The 24469-nt window shown below is 49.5% G+C and overlaps 2 protein-coding genes across 11 annotated transcripts in view; one reads left to right on the top strand and one right to left on the bottom strand.

Moving 5' to 3' along the window:
* Positions 1-13954, top strand: part of CBL (Cbl proto-oncogene) — a 91477-nt gene extending 77523 nt beyond the window's left edge. For all 3 annotated transcript variants that reach the window (XM_009006976.5, XM_054241353.2, XM_002754434.5), the window contains exons 13-16: positions 2902-3018; positions 3366-3463; positions 4430-4612; positions 5789-13954. In XM_009006976.5, coding sequence (XP_009005224.4) covers positions 2902-3018; positions 3366-3463; positions 4430-4612; positions 5789-6078 — 688 coding nt within the window. In that variant the 3' untranslated portion in view covers positions 6079-13954. The remainder of the gene's footprint in view (positions 1-2901; positions 3019-3365; positions 3464-4429; positions 4613-5788) is intronic.
* Positions 13783-22703, bottom strand: MCAM (melanoma cell adhesion molecule). 8 transcript variants are annotated; one of them, XR_004731050.3, is made up of 17 exons: positions 22608-22703; positions 20754-20878; positions 20434-20641; positions 20281-20351; positions 20092-20179; positions 18244-18423; positions 17998-18119; positions 17737-17899; positions 17525-17643; positions 17282-17423; positions 17005-17126; positions 16758-16899; positions 16568-16663; positions 16230-16377; positions 15836-15953; positions 15107-15399; positions 13783-14275 (listed from the first exon to the last, which is right to left on the bottom strand). XR_004731050.3 is itself a non-coding variant. In XM_078339685.1 (16 exons), the coding sequence occupies exons 1-16, from the start codon at positions 22672-22674 to the stop codon at positions 15370-15372; spliced, it is 1941 nt and encodes a 646-aa protein (XP_078195811.1). In that variant the 5' UTR covers positions 22675-22703; the 3' UTR covers positions 14312-15369. The 8 variants fall into 8 exon arrangements, 4 of the variants coding, with proteins under 4 accessions (XP_078195811.1, XP_035120749.3, XP_035120750.3 ...); XR_004731049.3 differs by lacking the exon at positions 13783-14275 and adding an exon at positions 14312-14970; XR_013523077.1 differs by lacking the exon at positions 16568-16663.
* Between the last annotated feature and the right edge of the window lie 1766 nt (positions 22704-24469).

Genomic DNA, 24469 nt, shown 5'->3' on the forward strand with positions numbered 1-24469 from the left:
ACTCCTAACCTCAAGTGATCTGCCTGCCTCAGCCTTCCAAAGTGCTGGGATTTACAAGCGTGAGCCACTGTGCCCAGTCAAATATAGCATCTGAACTGAAGTTATTTTCTTTCAGTAGTTTAAAAAATATCATTCCACTCTCTTTGGCTTTCATTGTTTCTGTTTAGAAATTAACTCTCAGCCTTAATGTTACTCCTTTAAAAGTAATGTTTCTTGGCTGTGAGTGGTGGCTCGTGCCTGTAATCGAAGCACTTTGGGAAGCCAAGGCAGGAGGATCGCTTGAGCCCAGGAGTTTGAGACCAGTCTGGGCAACATAGTAAGACTCCTATCTCTACCAAAAGTAAAAAATCAGCTGGGCATGCGATGGCACATGCCTGCAGTCCCAGCTACTTGGGAGGCTTAGGTGAGAGGCTTGCTGGAGCCCAGGATGTTGAGGCTGCAGTGAGTTGTGATGACACTACTATACTTTGTAGCATTTACTTTGTAGCATTATAAATAATGCTATAATGAATGTTCTTGATGGTTTCCTTAGGAAGAATTCTTAGAAATGGAATTTTTGAAACCAAGAGTATGCATGTTTGAGAAATACTTTTGTTGAATTACACAACAGAAATGTGTTAATTCCTTATTTCTACAGCTGTGTAACTAAGTTTCCATTCATTTCCCTACACCTTCACTGACACAATATGGCCAAATACCACATTAAGAACAAACTAGGTTTGAGTTGGGTGGTTCAGGCCTGTCATCCCAACATTTTGGGAGGCCAGGGCAGGAGGATCACTTGAGCCCAGGAGTTTAAGACCAGCCTGGGCAACATAGTGAAACTGCATCTCTATTTAAAAAAATTGTTTTTAAAAATTAGTCTGGTATCATGGCACATGCCTGTAGTCCCACCTACTGAGGAGGCTGAGGTGGGAGGATCACTTGAGCCCGGGAGGTCGAGGCCAAAGTGAGCTGTCCTCATGCCGCTGTGGTCCAGTGAAAAATTTAGGTGTTTCTTTTTTTTTTTTTTGAGAGAGAGAGTTTTGCTCTTGTTTCCCAAACTGGAATGCAATAGTGGGATCTCAGTTCCCCACAACCTCCAACTCCCAGGTTCAAGCAGTTCTCTTGCCTCAGCCTCCCAAGTAGCTAGAATTACAGGCATGTGCCACTACACCCAGCTAATTTTGTATTTTTAGTAGAGACTGGGTTTCTCCATGTTGGCCAGGCTGATCTCAAACTCCTGACCTCAGGTGATCTGCCTTCCTTGGCCTCCCAAAGTGCTAGGATTACAGGCATGAGCCATGCACCCAGCCTAGGTATTTCTTTGTTAATATGGATTGTCCTCCCGCCACCTCATTTGATTGTGAAAAATTACCAAGATAGTAAAGGTAAAAGAATTTTACAGTGAACACTCATATACTGATCACCTGGATTCTGCTTTTAGCATTTTATTATATTTGTTTTATCACACTATAATCTGTCTTTTGATGTTTTCAAAGTAAATTGTAGATACCAATACACTTCTGCGTCAGAACTTCAGCATGTGCGCACAAATCTTGAGTGGATATTTGCTGAATTTTAAAGGCTAATTTTTCCATATTTAGGTGTGTGCCAAAGCAATTGCGATTTTTGCCATTAACAGCAAAAAACGCAATAACCTTTGCACCAACCTAATAAAAGTAATAGGTATACATAAGAAAAAAAAAATGAAGGCTGAGTGGTGGTTCATGCCTTAATCCCAGCACTTTGGGAGGCTTAGGCGGGCAGATCACAAGGTCAAGTGATCAAGACCATCCTGGCCAACATGGTGAAACCATGTCTCTACTAAAAATAGAAAAATTACTTTCACATGGTGATGCGTGCCTATAGTCCCAGCTACTCAGGAGGCTGAGGCAGGAGAATCCCTTGAACCCAGGAGGTAGAGGTTGCAGTGAGACGTGCCACCACACTCCACCCTGGCAACACAGAGAGACTCCGTCTAAATAAAACAAAGAAACAAAAACCTCATATGAGCTTAAAGGGGACTTTATGATATGTGTTAAGTTTCTGTAGCACTTACAGGCGTATTATAAACATGTTGCTTTTATAATTAGGAAAATCTAAACATTATGCAGACAAATACATGCAAGAGGTGCACCTTGTAGTATCTTTAGGATATGCAAAAATATAAAGAGGAAAGGAGGAGAGACACAAATCAACACTCCAAGAAGCAGGTTTTCATGTGTCTTTTTTTTCCCCCCCTATAATTCGGTGGGGTATTTTTGGTTTCATTTCATGCGGTGGCAGAAGTCTTGTTTCCAGAGTTACTGGGTGAAAGTTACATGTGGGTATAACAGCAGGATCCTTGGAGTGGGAGTCAGTAGATCTGGGTTCTCGCCTCAGAATTTGTGCTAATTGCCAGGTCACTTTATCTCTCTTTTAAATTTTTCTTGCATAAGACAAGGAGTTTTGTAAACAAAGTTCCTGGGAAGTTTACATATACACATACACACAAGGAGTTTGAGGAAGCTTTTGACAAGCTGTGTAGTCCTTGAAACCATAGGTAGAATTTAGAATTGGAATTTATTATACAATTCTTAACATATTATCAGAAAAATTATTGCTGTTTCTCTAACTCTAGGCCTGGGACTCTGTAATGAAACTTCTGTGAGGATTAGAACTAACCAGTATCAGGTGATTAGCCCAGTATATCACCTCTGAAGCATAAAAGCTGCACCTTTGGTCAGTTGAAAGTGACGTTTTTAGTTAGTGTGCTTTTGCTAATTACCTGTTTTGGTCAGTAGAAATAATAGTTCCCTAGGTGGCATGCGTTTTGCTCTCTCTAGTTTGAATTGTGTCTGTTTTTAAGCCACTTATTTTATACTTCAAAGTTTACCAGCTTGTTATTTCTTTTTCTATTTTTTATTCTTCATCTTCCAGACCTCTTCCTGTGCCAAAACTGCCACCTGGGGAACAGGGTGAGGATGAAGAGGACACAGAGTACATGACTCCCTCTTCCAGGCCTCTATGGCCTTTGGATACATCCCAGAGTTCACGGTAGGTTCACAACAACCCTATTTTGGGCCATATACCTTTATGTAGGTAATTGACACCCTTCACCTGCCTGGCTTGCTACCTGCACATAGTGTTATCCACCCGGATTAAAGCAGAAAGATAAATCTAGTCCTTAATGGTTTAAGCCTTTTGTAGCTGTAGGTAATTGCACTTACGTTTTCTCAGCAACATGATAACCTCAAAAACACACACATCTATCACTTGCCACAAGAGTCAACCTTACCAACATTTATTAATGATACTGGCGAAAGGAGAAGATGAGTCTTCATAAGTTTACAGATAACAGTTCTGTTTCCAAAGATCATTATTGCACTTTCCTTCTGGTTCAGAGCATGTGATTGTGACCAGCAGATTGATAGCTGTACATATGAAGCAATGTATAATATTCAGTCTCAGGCGCCATCTGTCACCGAGAGCAGCACCTTTGGTAAGTAGCCATTCTGCTACTTTAAAAATCATTGATATGCCATAGGAAAGAACCTGTAATATTTGGCAATTGAGATAGCTTGATCTAAGCTGAAAATTCTTCTGTAGCTGGGACTACAGGCATGCTTGACCACACCCGGCTAATTTTTGTATTTTTAGTAGAGATGAGGTTTCATTATGTTGGCCAGGCAAGTCTCAAACTCCTGACCTCAGGTGATCCACCCACCTTGGTCTCCCAAAGTGCTGGGATTACATGCGTGAGCCACCATGCCCAGCCAAAGCTGAAAATTCTTTTCAGTAATCTTTGGCAAAATATCTTTGATCCATGGGCAGTAAAGTACCCCCCTCTTTTATCTCCTATTCACACTACTGGTTCTTTCTGTGTTTTTTTTTTTTTGTTTGTTTTCTTTTTGGTCCTTCCAGGGCCAGAGACATTTATGTTATATACTTGTACCTGTAAGCTTCTTTTTATTCTCATTGCATTGATGAAATTCCTTTATGTGGGGATGGTGAATGCTCAGTTCCCATGTTAACTAGCCTACCAGATTGAAAGTTCTAGAAGTTGTCAACTGATCATGGGCTGGCGGGTGGGAAGAAAGAGTTCAAGAAGCCTGCTCTCATAGGACCCTTTGCTGATCTTCCAAGGTGGAATGTGGATTGAAATGTTTATTGAATGCTCTGAGATGATATTCAAGTCATTGGCATCAGTGGCTATTAACCTTGTCAAGAGTAACCTTTGGCATGTTCCAAAAAAGAAAACTGCAGTGTTGGTATAGATTTTATTTTCTATTTTTATCTCTGTTTACACGGTGTTTGGCCCACAGTAGACAATCTAGACAATCAGAAACTGTTTGTTGAATGAGATAAATGATTGCATACATGCAAAAATGAGTGGATGTCCCTATATTGAAATGTATTAGAAGATGAAGTGTGTCAGAAGAAGATAACATCACAAACTTTTCTCCAGGTGAAGGGAATTTGGCTGCAGCCCATGCCAACACTGGTCCTGAGGAATCAGAAAATGAGGATGATGGGTATGATGTCCCAAAGCCACCTGTGCCGGCGGTGCTGGCCCGCCGAACGCTCTCGGATATCTCTAATGCCAGCTCCTCCTTTGGCTGGTTGTCTCTGGATGGTGATCCCACAACAAGTGAGTCTCCAGGCTATGTTGGGTTTTCCTGAATGGCAGCATGGCCTGGATGTTTATATTGAAAGGGAGATGACCTTCTTTGGTGACAGTTAAGTCAGTATGTGGAAGTAGTAGGTGAAACATTACGTCTGAATGGGAGGAAAGTCCCAAGTTAGGAAGTTAGACCGTAGTCAGACTCTTTTGGAATTTTGCAGACTTAGAAAAGAGATTGTTCCTTAAACTGTGGCTCTTTTTTCTTTTCATTGCCTTTCCTACAAATTTTTTTTTTCATCGCCAACTGTGGCTCTTCTTATGTTAAGAGTAGGTAGGATTTAGTTTTTCTGAGTATGCCTTAAGACACTGGTAATTAGGCTTGATGGTTCAGATCACACAATACTTTTTTTTTTTCTTGAGATGGAGTTTTACTCTGTTGCCTAGACTGGAGTGCAGTGGCACGATCTCACCTCACTGCAACCTCCACCTCCCAGGTTCAGGCTATTCTCCTGCCTTAGCCTGGGATTACAGGTGCCTGCCACCACCCTCGGCTCATCACACATTCCTTTTTCCTACGCTCTGTTCCATTGGAAAGGAGGCATGCTGGCTCTGGAACACACATAGAATGGGCCGAGAGCCAGCTCATGTTGGGCCTTAACTATTGGATGCTGCCCTTCTTGCACCTGTGGCTGCCTGGCAGGGCAGCAGCCAGAGTTGCTGTCGCAGCCTTCAGGACAGACAGCTGGTGAAAAAAATATACAGCCTTCACTTGCCCAGATGAGCAGTGATCCCCACTCAGCCTTGGCTAATGCTTCTTTATTGCAACTTATTTCTGTCTTTTTCCTTATTTGTAGAAGGATAAGTTTAGTATCTTCTCCGGTCCCCTCAGAATTAAAACAGACAATTACATGTGTGCAAACACGTTGTTTAGTGTAAAGCATAATGCAGATGTTATGACTGCAGTGGTGGTTGTTCATAGAACGGGTAGATGGCATATGTAGAAGGTTGTTTCTATTGTGATAAGGAGGAGGCTATACCTTAAAACCCTTGAACCTATAAAACCCAGTGCTGTGGCTGAAGAGCACATGTACCCAATTTACAGGAAGTCAATACAATCTTGATATTAGCACATTTTTTACTATTGCTGTCGTTAAATGAGTATTTCCCCAGATTTGCAAATATTTTCTTTACTGTTTCTTCTAGATGTCACCGAAGGTTCCCAAGTTCCCGAGAGGCCTCCTAAACCATTCCCTCGGAGAATCAACTCTGAACGGAAAGCTGTCAACGGTCAGCAAGGTAGCAGTGCTGCCTCCTCCTCTGCTGCCACCGCCTCACCTCAGCTCTCCAGTGAGATTGAGAACCTCCTGAGTCAGGGATACTCCTACCAGGACATCCAGAAAGCTTTGGTCATTGCCCAGAACAACATCGAGATGGCCAAAAACATCCTCCGGGAATTTGTTTCCATTTCTTCTCCTGCCCATGTAGCTACCTAGCACACCACCTCCTTGCTGCAGGTTTAGAGGACCAGTGAGTTGGGAGTTATTACTCAAGTAGCACCTAAAAGGGCAGTTCCTTTGGAGACTTCACATGAAGTCTTGCCCTCTCTGTGGGATATCGATATCACATCAGTGGTTCCAAGATTTCAAAGCAGTGAAATGCAAATGGAGCAGCTAGTATGTTTTATTATTTCTTGAGAGTGCATTTGAGAGTGTCCTTCAGTTTCCACATGGAGAGCATGTGGATTTTATTACATGGTAACCTACCCGGGGAATAGTCCAGAAAGCCGTAGAACAAGTATTGTGCTGGAAATCCTAATTGAGGACTTAAGACTTCCTGGGTTAAGGATGTGGCCGTGTGTGTGTCTGTCTGCCTGTGGTTGTGTGTGTCCTCGTGATTATAAGATTAACCTGCTGTGTGTGTTAATTCCAGGCGAGGAATTATCACAAAAGGTTTAGGAAGGAATCTTTTAAAGAATTCCATCTACTGTGGTATTAAACCCAAGCCTAGTGTGTATTACAGCTTCAACACTCCCCTCTGGCTTATATTATCATGTGCATAGCTAAAGTCTTACATTTTTAGAACACCCTCCCTCTGTCCTTTCCCCATCTTTCTTGGTGTTCTGTCATTGGCAGTGGGCTTGCTATGACCAGCCTTACTGAGGCCAAGCAGCTTATGGGATGTTCTTTATTGTGTGTGATGGTATTGGTTTGTTTGGTAGATAGGTGGGAGGAAAAGTACTGTAGCTACACTATTATAGTCATGTTTGATACTAGCAGCTAACACTGGTCACTCCAGAACACTGTTTCTATAGGAACATTGAATTTATTAAGATGTTTGATTATCCTAATTACATAATGACTGATTTGAGATAGAGGCCTTCAAATACATTCCATGCCCTCCCCAGAAAAGAGTCTGTGGGAGTCAGTTGCCTTGGTGCCAGGTATATGTTCTGATGTAGGTCATGAATCTTTTTACTTAATGAAGAAGGGAAAAACATGTATTTCCAGGATGACTTTCTGGCCAGAATACCAGAAAGCTTTTAGGAAGCTTCGTTCATATGCTATTTAAATGCACAAAATAGAGAGTAAGGATTTATCCGTTCCGTTTTTTTCTTCCCAGCAAACTAATTTCACTGTGGGTAACTTCAGTTGAACATGGGGAATACTAGTTAGATTTTCAGCAATGGTTTTCCTTTTCCCTTTAAAGAGTGGGGATAATACCCATGGTGGCACAGCCTCTTGCTGATGGCACCTTCCCTGCCTTGCTGCCTCCCGATGATGTGGTTTTTTTCTTGGGTCTGTGGCTTTGGGAATGTAACCCTCCTTTCCTTCCCTTTTCCTCTTCACCTGAGGTCCTAAATACTCTCTGTAATTACTGTGTTCTTCACAGTATTAGACATCATTTGGTGAGTAAATTACTGCAGTCAAAGACAGTATATGCTGGCAGTTTGTGTAATTGCAAGTTCGTAAAGAAGATTAAGGGTCCAGTTTGGAGAACCATTAGTCAGTTCCTTTATATTGCTGGTAAATGATCCCTCGAGTTCAGTTAGTATACTGCCCAGAGTGTTTTGCTGACTTCCTTAAGCAGTGTATAACCTTTCTCCACGTCAGAAGTAAGCTTGCTCTTTAATAAATCTGTCTTCCTGAAAATCTAAGTCATGCTTTTGTCTTTAGATCTAGACAGAAATGACTTCACCTCCGTGGATCAGTTTTCTTTTCAGTCTTATCTTTGGAGCTGAAACTTGTTCTGACTCGTCTCTTGGCATTCAGCTACTTGTAGATCTTTTGGTTTTATCCTCTGGCCTCAGAGCCATTTATGTTCTTAGAGTAGGCGGTGCAGGACCTCGTGTTGATGTGCTGTGGTTACCCAGTGTCTTCTCTACATTGGCATAAAGCGGCATAGGCCCCCATTAGGTGAGGTGGTCCCGAATTGGGGTGGAGTGGGGCAGAACGAAAATGGCAGCGAACAGCAAACAGTAGAACACCGGCAACCTGTAAACGCCAGTACGCATACTGTTTCATTTGAGGTAATGTTCCATTTTGTATTTTAAATATTGAAGGCCTAGACCAAGAACTGGAAAAAATGGCAGCAGTTTCCAGGCCTATCTATACTGTAATTTTTTTATCTGCACATATTGCCTGTAGTCTAAAGATCTGTTCAGAAGACAAAGCACTGGCTATACATCTTTTGCCTTTTCCGTGCATCTAAATCTTCTCTGGAAATTATTGTCCCTACTGCATAAGCTAAGGGCAGTCTCGACTTTTCCTTTTTTGAGTCCTGCGTGGCTCTGAATCAGCCTGGAACTGAGGCTCCAGCTCCCTGTGTTGTGCATGTGCCCCATGGATGGGCTTGGGTGTTAGTTTGTCACAGTTGTCTGCCAGCATTCAAGGTTTTGGATCATTTCATGAGGATTTTTCCTTTGACTGGGTGCTCTGAGGACATACCTGGGTCTGTGTCTAAGATTTACAGGCAAAACTAAGGAAGGTTTTCATGTGGCTTTTGTTTTGAAGATATTCTTAAAAGCTTAATTGTTTATATTTTCTGTTGACTAAGGCACCAGTAACCCATTCTTCATCCTCCATTTGTATGGGGCTCTGCTCTGAATTTAACTGAAACTGCCATTGATGAACAGACTTCAGGTTTTGCCATTTTTGGCAAGCCCATCCCCTTGTCCCTTCACTTTGTTCTCCTTTTTCTCGTGTTCATTGGGCTGTTGTGTTCAGCCCAGTTTCCTGCTTTCCCTGTGTCTTCGCAGGTTGCTTTCCGAGCTGGCTTGTTGCTGCATCGCTGCTCTGTAGCAACCACAACTGGGCCTTGCCAGCTGCAGTGTTCCTTCCACTGAAGTAGAGGGTTCTTACCTGTGGGCTCTTAATATACCTCCCTTTAGTTAAGTAATAGACCAGGCAGCTTCTCATCTCAGCATGTATCTGTAATATTTTTGTGAATAGTGCTCTCTGCCTGTGGGTAGCCACTCTCTTCCACTCGCTCGTCTCCCCCAGCCCTGTGCTACATAATCTGCCATTTTTCTGGCCCCTTTCTCTTCTTACACAGACCCTTATTACCGGGGCCCACGATGTGGGATAGTACTATTAGTATTATTTAGCTATTTTGTGGATTTAAAAGATTTTTTTTCTGGTTAAGGGAGGTAGGAGTCACTGTTGATCACTCTTAAAATATATGTTTTCTCTATAGAAAAGTAAAATGTGTTTATGGTTCAAACAGTCAACTTAACAAATTTTTATAACAAAACTTGCTTGTGAAAACTAGGGACCACTTGTATATTCCTTTTAAGATCTAGTTCTTTTTGTAGGTGTTCAACAATGGTGATAAAGCAGAATATTCTCCTACCTCACATCATGAAAGTCAGATTAGACCTTCTCAAACTATAAGGCCCCCTTCTTTCCGTTGGCTTTTCTGACTTTGGAATGACCACTGTTCATTGAAAAATCGTTTTCTGACTATTGACCTGGCTGTAACAGTCCGTTTGTTCATCCAGCAAATGTTTATGTGTGATGACCATGTGCCAGAACTGTCAGGTATGTGTCCTTCCCTTGCCACTGCATGATAGTTTACTGATGTTTAGGGGATTGTACTTGGTCTCTCTTAGCCTCTGCATTTGACCTTAAAATAGCTCTTCCCAATATGATTGTACAATTTTTATTCACAGCTCTTTCACGTAGACTGACCTTTCCTTGTAGAGCTCTTTTTGTTAATAGCAGGCCAAGACTCTTCCATTATCCCCTGTTGTCTCCTATAGCTTTGATCATGCCTGGGAGATTCCTTGATGTAAGTCTCATGGATACCTACTGTTTTTATGTATTTCACTGGAATCTGTTTGGTGAGTTGAAGGGTAAGTTGGCTCAGAGTTGCACAGTAAGGCATTAAATGTTTAAACAAAGCATCTGCCCACATGTCCCTTTCCAATCTAGTGCCTTCCTTGAACTTTTTCCTGAGCTGCTGTATCCCTAATCCCCTCTGTTGGGAGGATTTTCATACCACCCCTCTGTGACCTGTCACCATGTCCTGTACTATTTGGAATTGGTTTTCCAGTCTTTCAATAACCTTTGCAGCTAACTCTGTTTTAAAAGGCCTGGAGGTGTGGGTCCTATCTTTGGGTCCTGATCTTCAGTTAGTTGTTTGGTCTCCCAAGAGCCAGACATTAATACAGATTGAACTTCATCAGTCCTCTAATTGTCAGCCTTTACCTCCCCGCAAAGAGCAAGGAGTTTAGGGACCCTGAAGCTTAGTGTCCACACATTATTCTCCCAGACCTTAGAGTTTTAGAAGTTCAATCTAAAGTACTCTAACTCAGCATAAACTATTACTGTCACTCCTTTGAACTCAGTCTCCATGAGTGGTCTTTTGTTAGGAATACATAGAACTGCTTAATGCCTAGAGGGTGGTGGATAGTGGAAGATAGTTGAGGTTGTATTGACTGTTCTGCTTAGGGATCCTTTGGATACAAGAAACAGATGTTCAAGCGTAAGAAAGGAGGGAGTCATTGTAAGGGTGCAGGTGTTTCACAGGACCCAGGATGGGAAGTGCTGTTGGTTCTCTGGTGGAGCCGAACTGCAGAGCTTCGCACCTGTTTCTTCCTCCCACTTCACAGTCTGCTAATGGGATGTGTGGCCCCCAAATAGGCACTCCAGTCCTCCAATCCACACCCCTTCCAACTCTGGGATCACCATGAACAAATTCTCAATTTCCTATACTTGATATTCTTAAGAAAAACTACATTCAGCCCAGCACATTGATCAAGCATCTATCCCTGAGTGTTGGCCTTGCCAGGGAGAGCAGAGATGTGGCAGACTCCTTCAGCTGGAGACAGGAAGCTTCTCAGAGAAGGGGGCAGAGACTCCACAGACATCCTAAAAAGGCTTCTACTCGGGGAGTAAAGCCGCTACTCCTGCCTTTTTGCTAGTGGAAAGGAAGGCACCGGAGTTTGTCCAAGACATCATAGAAATCCTTAGGTTTAACTTAATTGTGGTCATTGTCTTTATTTCCTGTTTTTCTTCCCTTTGTCAGTCTTGGCATCCAAGATTTCTTACCTCCCTCTTGTGGGCCAGCCTGTCCTGTTCCAGAGCTCGCCTATTCCTGGGTGGCTTCCTTAGCCTCCATTCAGCCTCAGGTCTTTTGCCTTCTGAATCCATGTTATTTCCAGAGCAGAATCTCATAACGGGTTCCACTGTAGCCACTACCCACGGACTTCTGTTCAGGTTTGAGTGATTGAAAATATGTTCATTCTCTGGACTTGTGGCCTGCCTTCTCCACTCTCCTCCTTACTGTCTCATTCCCTCCTCTCTGAGGGCTGCTCTGCAGTAATGTTCTCAGGCAAGCCTTCCTAGGCACCTCAGAAACTACTTTGCCAGAGCCAGTAAGAATATATAATACTGGAGCAGTTGCCAGGATAGAAATCAAATACAAATTCCAGTTTAGGATAGAGTTTTTACTGAGCGCCCCCTGAACAGTGTACCTGTGTCTTCTGGCAGTTGCTCTCTTCTTAGTCCTGTATAAAAGCTTTCCTTTTCTGTTTTTTTAAAGCTGTACTTTTGCTTGCTTGAATCTTTTGATCTTATATTTATCTCATCTTAGACACTGGAAGGCATTTCATACTGCCTTACTTAAAAGTTTTTTAAACTACAAGAGTCATTTGATACACAGATGTTACCTAATAATCCAAAGATGTCCATCGAGGGAGGAAGGGGGTCGTCAGGCTTCGCCTTGGATGTTGTAGTCTAGGCTCCTGACTACAACTGCAGCAGAGGGACAGCAGTGCCATGTGCCTTCACCGTGTTACAGGAAGTCTGGGTTGGTTTCATTGGGAAATGCCAGTGTTTCTTGGTTCTAGAAAGTAGTAAAGAGTGAGAGATGGAAAAATAGGGATGGGGAGAGCAAGCTCCGAGTGGCTGTGGTGTGTCAGGTGGGAAGCGCAGGTGGAAGAGCAGCTATTGACGGAGAGACTAAGCTGGGTGTCTCTCTTGCCACCCCTTCCTGGGTACAGAGCTTGAGAAAAATGCAGCCGACCACTCTCTCTGTCTGTACAGGGCAAAGCCCAAAAGCCAGCCTCAAATCTCCTGATTTGGTAGCTGAAGAAAGCAGCAGAGTCCTGATTGCCTGATTCAGTCCCAAAAAGGAATGTCAGCCGTCCCCCCCCCCCACGCCCCCGTTGCCTCTCCTACATTCTCCTTCTACCCCTAAACTAGATGGGAGGCCAGAGAGGAGTATTGCTCAATACATGCTGTGTGCAGCTCCTCAGGCCTTGCGCCACCTCCATGCTGAGCCCTGAAGCGGGGCGTCCTGGGTGCCTGGGTGTCAGCTCCCTCCTTCCTACCTACCTCTGACTTTGTTGTGGGTGAGGGTAGCCATGCTTATGGCTGTCTTTAAAACTGGAGAGGCAGAGAACCACTTCGGAGTCTGTAGACCACGTGTTGGCTTCCATGGCCTCTTTCTCCTGCTGTCTGGGTGAGCGAGCGTGCAATGCAGTGCCCATGAGAGTAAATGCCTCCTGACCTACCCTGCTCAGCACTGTTCTAGTGTCTTGGCCTTGAAATAAAAGCCTGACTTCCTGCTGAAACGTGGTAGGGGCATGGCAGCTATGAGTTACCTCCTACATCTGCTTTCTGGCTGTGGTGACTTGGGATTTTTAACCTTATATATCTTTTTCCTTTATTCAAAACAAAACAATTTTTAGCACACTGAAAAAAAAAAAAAAGCCAAATGTTTTGTGCCTTTCTAAGGCAGCACTGTATCCCAGGCTGCATTTTAGGACTTAATATGGAAATACCAGAGTCGGAGCTCCTCTACCTTGAGTATCATTAGTCCCTAGTGTCTAGAGGACAGGAAAGAATGCTCTCTGTGACTGAAGAGGTGACATGCAGATGCATTGTGTCGAGTCCCTTTCCCCTGCCATGAGGCTTCAGTGGAGAAGCGTTGTACCCTGGGATCATTCGATTGGTTCCAATCACAAGCTTAGTTATCAGGTTGAATGCCTTGTCTCCTGCAAGAGACAGACTGTTCCACAATTTCCAGGTAAACTCTGGACCATTTTAAGTGTCCTAGCCTCCTGATGACATTAATTACCCAACTGCGTGGAGGAGTGTAGGATGGACTCTCCCGAGAAGGGGAGGTTGGTGGTTTTGTCTTTTCTTTTTGCTGGATCCTGAACTGGTCTAAACCTCCTGCCCCCACCCCCAGCCCCCATCGGACGTGGCTGGCCTTTCATTTGAAGACTTCAGACTTAAAGCATTAAGCAGCTAGTGCCCTCTGCAGGGCCTGGTTTCCCCAGGGAAGGGCAGCAAGGAACATGGACCAGAAGCCTGTCCTCAGTAATGTGACCATAGTGAGCTTTAGCAAAAGTTTTTCTATTTAACATTTTACTTATCTCTTACCCTTTCCTCAGTTTCCCCTGCCTTTAATAAAGAATTGGAAGATAGGAATTTTAAAGTCCTCCTTATTCAAGTTTTGAAATTCTTAGCCTGGGGGTGCTGGAGATAACTTACGCTTTCTCCCGAATGCAGTCCCAGTTTGTATATCAGTGTTAGGAATACAAACACATAGATGAGATTTTTGTGGACTATTTTAAAAATGTGTCATTAATATAAAAAAATTTATATTAGCAGTATTTAATCATTCTCACCTGTAAAGAATAAAACAGAAGGTAAATATTCTTACAGAGAATAGCAGAGCTTTAAGATTCATTTTCATTTTAAGTCCATTTTATTTTGCCAATGTATTAACGTTTAGAGGTCTGTTATACTAATGTTATTTATTAATTTTTTTCATTTCCATACACAGTTAACTAAAGAGCTTTTTCAAGCACCCATGTCTGTAAAAAAAAATATTTTTAAATAAAGTTTCTTTTGTTGTAGCTGACTTGAGTTCCTGCTCATTCAGGGGGTGGGAGGCAATACACAAGTTGCCAGATGCCAAGGCCACTCTCTCATGGCGTGACCTGAACTGCTGTCTCAAGGGCAATTCTAAGTGGCAGGAAAGCATAGGAAGAGGCCACAACTCCTGCCAGGCCATGTGCTGCCTCCGTCAGGGCAGTTTGGCTGCTGAAAAGTAGGGGGACTATCCGCTCTGGTAGAATTTGAGCCATTTGCTCAGAAGCAGAAGTAACCCCTGATCTCTGCTGCCAGGTGGAAACAGTTTTGTGTGCCTTTGGTGGTAGTTTCAGAGGCTCCCAGGTTCCTGTGGTACCCATGATGAATAAAAAGCAATGTAAGGTGTCTGGAACAATTAAGCTTTATTTTTCATATATATATATATATATATATATATATAATATATATATACACATATATAAAGGAAACAATTTGCAAATTTACACACAACCTGACAAAACCATATATACACACATATGTGTGCACACACAGACACACACGCACACCCCAAAGCTCTAGCCAGGCCTGTTTTTCATCCCTAAGTACCATTCTCTCATTTGGGCCCTTCTCCTAGGGTCGGGGCCCATGAGCTTGGTTTGTAGAAATTTGGTGCTAATATAACCATAGCTTTAATCCCCATAAAGGACAGCGTAGACCTCATCTTTGTCCACTCCCCCCTGCCTTTCAGTCTTACGTGATTAATCAAGAGGGTCGTGGGAGCCAAGTGAACATGGGGGTTTGAGGCTAATTCACCTGAACTCAAAAACAATGCCCAGCTTCCTCACTGCAGGCACATTACTTTTTAAGGAATGATACCAGTTCCTAGCTTCTGCCCAAAGAAAATGTCATAGGAGACTTTTAAGAGGCAGACAGGAGGGTGGCGGCAGTAACACTGCAGCTGCTTCTGGATGCTGCTGGGGTGCTCTCTGAAGCTGGTGTGAACAGCGCACTTCAACATGAGCAGGCGCCTGTCTCCGGTGCATCCTCACTTCAGTGGCGCACCTGGATGACGGAAGCCAGCCTTTGGGGCAGGAAACCAGCTCAGAGAGGCTACCCAGCTCAGCTGCTGGCAGGAGCCAGGTATTTACGCCCATAATATGTGTAAAGAGAAAAAACGTTCTGCAAGAAACTCTCCTACCCACTCGGGAGACAGGCCCCTCGCTTGGGATGAGCTTCACTCAACGTGGAGATGGTGGTGGACTGGTCCCTGAAAAGCAGGCCTTCCAGGGGCAGGTGAGGTCCTCAGGTCAGCTCTGGTCCTAACCCAGTGGCCCTCTGAAAGGGGGTGTGCTGGCGAGGGGAGCAGGTTTCTGTCTAGTCCCTTTGAAGGCTTTGACTGCAAGGAGCGAGCAGGGAGCTGAGAACGTTCCAGGCAGGGAAGGGAGCTGAAGTGATTCCGGGCTAATGCCTCAGATCGATGTATTTCTCTCCCTAAAAGTGGGTAGAGGAGAAGAGGGGAACACGGAGACGGTGCTCAGAGTTGAAGGTGTGAGTACTGAGAAGGAGAGATGGAAGCAGAAGCTGATGAACTCGGTGTGGCAGCCTTGGGGAGGAAGCGAGGATGGGCATGGCAGGCCAGCGAAGGAGGGTGGCCCCTGTCTGACTGCACTGGTGAAATGGCCACACAGAGCGACGGGCATTGGTCAGGAAAAGGTGATGGTGATGGGACAGGTCTTTCTCAGTCTTTCTCCAGCTCCCTCAGCCACCTGCCTGGCCCTGCCATCTGTGAGTAGTGTTAAGAAGGCAAAAGGGGGCCTGCTCCCTATCTCCACCAAAGAGGGATGAAGGATAGAGTTAGAACTGTTAGCCCTGCTGCCCCCGGTCCCTGAGGATGTGGCAGGCTCTGGCCACAGGAACTGCCTCCTACCTGGTCTCCTGGAGCCCTCTTGTCACCGCTGCTGCCCTGCAGGAGGCCCATCTCTTCTGGGAGCTTATCTGACTTAACTTCAACTACAAATTCACTCTTGCGAGACGGGGGCAGCGTGCTGGGAGGAGGGAGGGAGGCGAGAGGTTGGCACCTTGGGGCCGCAGGAAGGGAAGGGCCCACTATGAAGGATGTGGGATGGATGAGGGCTCCTTGCTCCAGGGTAGGGAAGCAGGTCATGAGACCGTGTGGCTGATGGAAGCTGGGCAGTGGGCAGTGGAGCGGGGACACCCCGGCCCAGGGCCCTACTCCTGCTCTCAAGGGGCAGGTGGGTGCTGGGCAGGCGGCAGGCTGGGCAGCAGGATGGGCGGGGGCAGAGGGCCAGTGCTGGGCTTACATCTCCTGCTTGCCTGAGCGCCCGCACGGCAGCTTGCCCTTCTTGTAGAGGAAATAGAGGATGGCACCCAGCACTGCCAGGACCAGGATGCACACAATCACAGCCACGATGACCACGCCCTGGCTCTCCGGTTCTGGCAGCTTTCTCTCTGCGCCACAAAGACACTTCTTGTCACTGCTACTGCTCAAGGCCACCCTGTCACCATTGCTGCCCCAGCCAGTCCAGAGCCGACAGAAGATGGGGCTGCTACACACCTTTCTGGACACGGTTCTCTGAGGAGGGACAGGGCAAAAAGGTTGCCCTGGCATGGCCCTGTTCTCTTGCCAGGCCTGGCTTACCTGTGGAGGTGCTGTTGGCTTTGGTATGAGGACTGGCAGTGGAAGTGCTGAGGCCAGTGGTTGTGTTGGAGTCTGGTGTGAGGGTGGTTAAATTGACTAGGAGGCAGAGGGAGGGGAGTTAGGAGAAGCGCAAGTTACTGCCCGTGCCTGGGCCTGCCCCTGCCATCCCTTGCAGGGATGCGGGCCTCACCCAGCTCCAGGAAGAGGACACTGGTGTTTTTGCCCAGGTCATTGGAGGCCGTGCATTCGACACCTGTCTTCAACAGCTCTGGGGTTACGAGGACATTCAGGGTGCTGAGGACTCGCTGTGGATCTTGGTCTTGTTCACTTGCCTGCAAGGAAAGGAAGGGGGCAGCTCAGGGAATGGGGAGGATCTCTGGTCCCAGCAGCGAAGTCCAGGCAGGGAGGAGGAGAGCATGGCAGAGACACCTGCTCACCGTGCCGTTGACGTTCCAGGAGATAGTGGGCCGGGGGTGCCCTGATGCTTCACAAGACAGGTTCAACACCATGTTCTCTTTCACCCACAACTTCCTCTCCTTGAATGCCATCCAAGGGGGGCCTTGGGGCGGTAAGGAGGGGTGAGGCGGCAAGCCTGGCTAGCCTGCCTCCCCTTCCCCACCAGAGTGCCCCAAGGCAGCAGGTGGCTTTTTGTCAAAGAGCTTAAAACAACCCCACTTGGAGTGACCTGGTCTCTGCCCAGAGGGAGGGTCTCACCAAAAATGGCCACGTTGACCAGCTGTGTGCGGTTGAGGCCGGGTATGCTGGGCACAGATGCCATGCAGCGGTAGCCGCCCCCTGCCTCCCGTTTCAGGTTGTGCAACCGGAGCACAGACCCCCTTTCCAGCACCTGGCCTGTCTGGGGTGAGAGATGGGTCAGAGCATCTGGGAAAGAGCAAACCCTTGTCACCCCCGGCCCCACCCACCCATCAGCCCCTTGCCCCAGCCCCGCCTGGGTACCTCTTCTCTCAGCCACTGGAACTCGAGGGCCTGGCTACTCTCTGCCTCACAGGTCAGGGTGAGGCTGCTGCCTTCCTGTCTCTCGGGGTCTGCGGGACTCACTTGGACGTCAGACACATCTAGGGGTACAGCAATCACGTCACCTGGGAGGGCAGGGCCAGTTCCCTACGGCCCCAGCCTGGTCCCCCTATCCTGGGTCCCCAGCCCCTCACAGTTCACCAGCAGTTCCTGTGCTTCGCTTGGCAGCGATATCATAGTGTCCAGGTCCAGGCCCTGACATTCATAGAGCCCACTGTGCTCCTTCCGGGCCGGCTCCAGCACCAGGACCCCGTTGTCGACAGTTGTCTCTTCCTCTGCCTCCCTGGTGCTGAGGTTCTGGGGGAGGATAGGGGAGGTGAGCAGAGTGCACCTCCTGCCACTCCACCTGGGTCTCTGCTTGCACCCCCATCTGCACCCAGCACAAACCCCCGCACCTGCTTGCTGATGCTGAAGTGGGGTGGAGGGTTGCCATCAGCCAAACACCTGATTTCCACGCGGTCCCCCTCCTTCAGCATTCCCACGGGCTCCACTTCCAACCATACTTTTTCTGTCGGGTCTGCAGAGGCAAAGGGGGTAGTAGCTCTTGGGCCATGAGTCAACCCTGGGCTGGATGAGGAGGGGCCGCTGGGAGCTTCCAGCAGCCCCAGCCCCAGTGAGCAGAGAGTCAGGTCAGTACTCACAGAAAACAGGGACGGTGACTTCCCTGGACTCCTTCATGTGGTTCCCACTGGGCAGCCGGTAGTTGAGCTCACAGTAAAACTGCGCATCTTTGTCTTCCTTAACCAGCTGTGCCTTCAGAATACTCTGCAAGGTGTACAAACCACTCGACTCCACAGTCTGGGAGGACTGAATGTGGACTCCTGGGCAGGGAGGAAGAGGAGGAAGACAGCCTCAGCCCCACCTCCAACCTCACCCTGCGGCTGTCTACCAGGGTTGGCAGGGGACCATGTAAAGAGTCCCCTGTCCCCTGTAGAGGATCAGGTACAAATGCAGGCTGGAAACCCTTCAACCTAGCACCTTCACTGCTCTGGGTCAACCTAGAAAAACATGTACATGTCAGCACATATCCAAGGTGGTGTGCAAAGAATGCTGCAATGACAAAAATGTGCAGCCATCTAGAGGTCCACTAACTGGGGAATGGCGACCTCAACTGCATGCTACACATAGGATAGAAACCTCGGCAGTAGCCAAAGCGATCAGTTGATCTAAACAGACAAACCCAGAAAGACTACAAAAGACACGGTCTAACAATGTATACCATGCAGCACCACTTGGTCAGGGTTTCTCCGCACTACCCATGTCTCAGGCCACACTGAGTCTTCACTGTGGGGCTGTCCTGTGAGCTACAGGATGTGAGCAGCATCCTTGGCCGCTCCACCCACTAGATGCCAGCAGCACCCCCTCTATGTGTGACAACCAAAACTAGCTCCAGACACTGCCAAATTCTCCTAGGAGCAGTGGGTACAAAAATCACCCCTGGTTAAGAACAACTGACGTAGAAAATAAAAAACAAAAGCCTATATCGTTCTAGAGTTGTTTTTTTTTACTTTTTTTCAGATGGAGTCTCACTCTGTTGCCCAGGCTGGAGTGCAGTGGTGTGATCTTGGCTCACTACAACCTCTGCCTCCTGGGTTCAAGCAATTCTCCGCTTCAGCCTCCCAAGTAGCTGGGATTACAGGAGCCCGCAACCACACCTGGCTAATTTTTGTATTTTTAGCAGAGATGGGGTTTCATCATTTTGGCCAGGCGGTCTTAAACTCCACCTGCCTCAGCCTCCCAAAGTGTTGGAATTATAGGCGTGAGCGCCTGACCTAGAAATATTAATATGTATGAGCAAATATATAGAAATAGGCTTGAAAGGGCCGGGTGCCTTTTATTTTTATTTTTATGTTTTTAAGCGATGGGGTCTTGGCCGGGCATGGTGGCTCACGCCTGTAATCCCAGCCCTTTGGGAGGCTGAAGCGGGTGGATCACGAGGTCAAGAGATCGAGACCATCCTGGTCAACAAGGTGAAACCCTGTCTCTACTAAACATACGAAAATTAGCTGGGCATGGTGGTGCGCGCCTGTAATCCCAGCTACTCAGGAGGCTGAGGCAGGAGAATTGCCTGAACCCAGGAGGTGGAGGTTGTGGTGAGCCGAGATTGTGCCATTGCACTCCAGTCTGGGTAACAAGAGCGAAACTCCATCTCAAAAAAAAAAAAAAAAAAGAGAGATGGGGTCTCACTCTGTCCCCCAGGCTGGCGTGCAGTAGCATAATCCTACCCACTGCAGCCTCCATTTCCTGGGCTCATATGATCCTCCTGCCTCAGCTTCTCAAGTAGCTGAGACCACAGGCACACACCACCATACCTAGCTAACGCTTTTATTTTCTCTAGAGACAGAGTCTCTCTATGTTGTCCAAGCTGGTCTTGAACTCCTGGCCTCAAGAGATCCCCCTGCCTTGGCTTCCCAAAGTGCTGAGATTACAGGTGTGAGCCACCACATCAGGCCCAAGTGTGGTTTTTGGGAGCAGAAAGGGATACTCACGGTTTTTCTCCTCCTTCAGAGGCCGACCATTCTTGTACCAAATGACTTGAGGAATGGGATACCCATTCCTCCCCACACAGGTAGCGACCTAAGGAGGACAGGGTGTGAGTCTCCCTGCTTCCAAGACCCTGCCAGCCCCACCTCAGTTCCTGCACACCAGCTGCCCATCCTACCCACCGCACATCTCACCTCTGAAGGCTCCTTACTGTTCACAGGGATGCCCAGGGCATTGGCCTGGATATTTGGCTCCTCTGGAGCTTCTACAAGAAAAGAGTAATGAGGGGGACATGGGACCTCGTCCCACCACCCTCACTACCCAGCAGGCAGACCGGGGGCACGCACTGTAGACGCGGAGCTGGATGCGGTGCTCCTGGGACCGAGGGCGTTTGCCCTGGCACAAGAAGATGCGCTCGTCGTGGGGGGTGACTTGAGTCAGGGCCAGAGTAGCCCCTCTGTCCTGGAGACTGAGCCGGTGCTGGTACTCCCCAGGTTCGCTCTGGCCCTGGCCCTGGCGCACACGGAAGATAAGTACCCGCTTCTCCTTGTGGACCTACGGGGGAAGGGATACAGAGGAGGAGAGGGTCCTGGGCTACAGGAGGGGCAGAGCCTCCCCCCCGACACCCCGCCCGCCGGGGCTGCTCTCACGGGAGCCCAGCACTCACAGAAAACCAGTCGACATGGCTGAAGTTGCCTTGGGACTGGAAGAGGCTGCACTTCAGAAGGGCTGTGCTGCCCACTTCCACCTCCACCAGCTCCGGTGCAGGCTGCTCAGCCTCTCCGGGCACACCTGGGGAAGGGAGGCGGGGCCCCACAGCTGTGTCAGCTCTGGCTGCTGTCCATCCTTCTCTCCAGCACTGCTGCAGCTGTTCTTCCTGCCACTCAGAGGGTCTGCAGAGGGCCCTGTTCTCTGAACGCTCGACTCCCCCACCCGTGCCCCACCCAGGCCAGCCTCTCCCCATCCAGGAGACCCCAGGTCCTTGAAGCCCAGCAGAGACTGACCACCGAGCAGTTCCAGCTGAGGCTGGTAGAGGGGCAGAGAGGGGTGACCTAGGCTCTGGGCCAAGAGGAAGGCCCCTTTCCTGCCAGGCCCCCTCCTCTCTGGGTGAGCTCAGAGTGTGGGAATGCAAGGCGTGTGCCAGGCTGGGGCACACAAGCCCCTTTGTGTCACCACCCCCAGGGAAAGACACCACTACTCTACCCTCTGCCCTCCAAAATCTCTGCCCTACCCCACAAGACCCAGCATGCCAGCTCTGGCGGAAGTTCCCGTCATGCTCCCTCAGCAGCACCTCCACGAACACGCCACACACACCTGGGGACCCCACCCAGGGAAGCTGGTAAGGATGGAGGCATCAGAGTCTCCCCCAGGGGTCAGGGCAAGGGCCAGGCAGTGGGCAGGAGTGACGTCAGTGGTGCCAGCGTGCTGCCAGCCCTGTGAGGAGGTGATGTCACTCGACACCATCTGCCTGGACTCTGGGATGCCTGCGTTGTTGCTCTGGCTGCCGGACAAGGAGGGCAGGTGGAGGGGGTCTCCAACCCCGAGCCTCAGACCCCTGACTCCTCCCAGAGCTAGAAGAGCAGGCCAGGGTGGGGCTGGACCAGCTGCAACTATGGAGCCTGATTTAGCCCTTTCCCCAGAAATAAAGTCAGCCAGGGAGGCAGTAGCCTGGAATACCCCAGGGACGTAGTTGGCACTGGGCACGAGGCCAGCGAGCTGGGTATTGCCTAGCCCTCCCCTTCCCTAGCTGGACAGCGGCTGGGACGGCGGAATGGGAGCCAAAAGAAAACACGCGACACTGCTGCGGGCCATACAAGGGCAGCGTGGACCCGAGTGCGCCCAGCTACCAGGCGAATCCAGAGAAACGCTCCGAGGTGCCCGGGCGCTCTTCCCACCTGAATATAGTCCCCAAAATAGGCCAGCGGGCGCTTCCAGTCTGGGAATCCTCCATCCCTTATCTCTGTCCCCTATGATCCCGTCACTCGGGGAGGCGCGAGGCGACCCACACCGCCCGGCAACCCCTGCCAACGCCCAGCTCGGGCGGGAGCCGCCGAACCTCCCGCTCTCGCTCACCTCCAGCCTGGCCTGATGCCTAGGCGCAAGGGGGAAGGGGTGGGACGGCGCACCCCTTCCAGCGAAGGAAACTGCCTTTTCCAGCAACAGGCGAGCGCGGAATTCAGGCTTTGGGGATGCGTCCCAGCTGCGCCTCCTGCCCCGCTCCAATTCCGGGACCCCAGAGTGAGCACCTGAGGGACGACTCCCCCCAGCGCCCTGAGAGGCTGGGCTCCACCCCCTCCCGCTCCCAGCTGCAGCCTCCTCTCCGCCTTCCCAGTGCTGCTCCCGGGATACTCTAGGATCGAGGCTGCAAACTGGCTGCAAAGAAGAGTTGCATGCGCAAAAGGCGCCGGGGGCTCGGGGACCCGGGAAGGAGGTGCATCCTCCCGGGCGCGAAGCCTCGATCACGCCGCGCCTCTGGCTCTGCTCCCTGGCACGTTCCTGGCCCCCCTGCGAACTCACTCACCCGCGGCGCGGCGACAGCAGCAGCAGGCGTAGAGCAAGAAGGCGCAGATCAGCCTGGGCAGGCCCATGCTTCCCGGCCGGAGGGCGAGAGCCAAGTGAGCAGCTCGCGGCTGCCGGGGGCTGACGTCAGGGGGGCGGGGAGGGGGCCCGGAGCGCCCGGGCCGCCCCGCCCCGCGCAGCCCCCCGCCCCCGCCCCGCGCGCCGCAGTCCTAGGGGGCGGGCCCCGGCGCCGCCAGCCTGGGAGCTGCGCCCAGGAGAGCTGCCGGAGGTAGGCCGGAGGCGGACTCCCAGGCCCCCGGCTTGGGAAGGCTGAGGGGGCAGTGACAGGTGTCTTGGGTATGACTGGCGCAGGTGGCGGTGGGGAGAAGCCGGCCCGGATGCCTGGAGTCGCCCCGGGTCGAAACCAGCCAGGCTTATCCCTGCTCAGCCCCTGCCAATCAATGTAGCGCTTCGGGGACCTCCTGGGGGAGGAGCAGGAGAGGACCTGGTCCTCAGTGTCCCCAAGGGGCCTCCCACTCGGGCTCCCCTCCCCTGCCACAGAGAATTCGGGCCGGCCTCGATCACTTCCCAGAATGATTGCACCACTGCTGCTGCCACCGGCCTGGCACTGACCCTGAGGCTCACAGTACTGGCAGCTTTGAGGGAAGAACGCTTTGCCAGCCCCACAGACCCAGAGGTACCTGTATGGGGAGTGGAGATGGTGCCTTCTGGGCTGTCCCTTCACACCCAAGCTCCTGCAAGTCCAGCTTTTGACCAGAGAAAGGAAGGAGGGGGCTGAATTCACAGGCCCAAGGTGTTCACACTTGTCCAGGCCTGGGCCTTGAGAATCACATTTCTTCCCTCTTCACTCTGGAGCCTTCCCTGGGACTCAGTTTCCCTTCACCTACCAGAAAGAAACAGGGAGAAGAATGAGCTCATGGGGAGGGTCCCCAGCCTGACTCTGCAAACCTGTTGCTCCTCCTGATGATTGAAAGGGTCCCGGCAGCACTGATTTCCCCCACCCCATGTCTCCCCAGCCCTATTGACTTAATTTATAGCTGGGGGAGGAATCAAATCCGCTCTCCGTGGGTAGGCAGCCCTACCCTTCTCCCCAAACCCTGACTTCTCCCTGGGTCTTCTGGCCTCTGCTCTGGGGCAGAGGGACTCTTGCCTCACAGAGACCCCAGCAGCTTGGCCTCAGAAAAGGGGTCCACATCTACTGGGGCGCCTTCAACAGGTAGTGCCAAATAGGGGCCTGGATTTGGGTGGAGGTCTGTTGCCCAGGGCCACCGCTCTGCTGGCGGGGGGATGTGGAGGGTGAGGCAGCAAACCCTGGAGATGGCCAGGTGACTTGAGAGCATGCTCCCGGGTGGCGTTTTGATGACGCAGAGATGACTGGCAAACCACAGCAGCCTTGTCTTTCAGAGCTTTGCCGACCCCTCCTCCAGGGTCCTGGAGCCTTCAGGGAAAACAAGAGGAGGACCCTGGCTCCCCCTCCAGAGGGAATGTATAGACTGGCCATGGGCCCAGAGCTGAATGGATGAGAATGTTTTGTCTGCTGGGCTGGAGTGGGAATGGCTGAAGGATGCTGTGTGCCCTGGCAGGCCAGGGCTGGGCATGGAGCTGGCTTCCCTGCCCAACCCCCTTCCTTCACTTAACACCATTAACTAATCATTTGCCTCTCTGGCCTGAAAACAAAGCCAGCTAACCACCAAGGACAGTCAGTTCTGAATTCTTCTTCCGCTGGAGACTGAAGCCAGGTGGGGGTGGAGGATTTGTCTCTGCAGTGAAAGGGAAATGAGGTTAGAATCCAGGCTGATGTCTCCTCCCCTGCATGGCCCCACCAAACATCACAGAAAACTGTCCTTTAAGGAAGCCAGTAGT

This window comes from Callithrix jacchus, chromosome 10 (assembly GCF_049354715.1).
Source record: "Callithrix jacchus isolate 240 chromosome 10, calJac240_pri, whole genome shotgun sequence".
Lineage (NCBI taxonomy): Eukaryota > Metazoa > Chordata > Mammalia > Primates > Cebidae > Callithrix > Callithrix jacchus.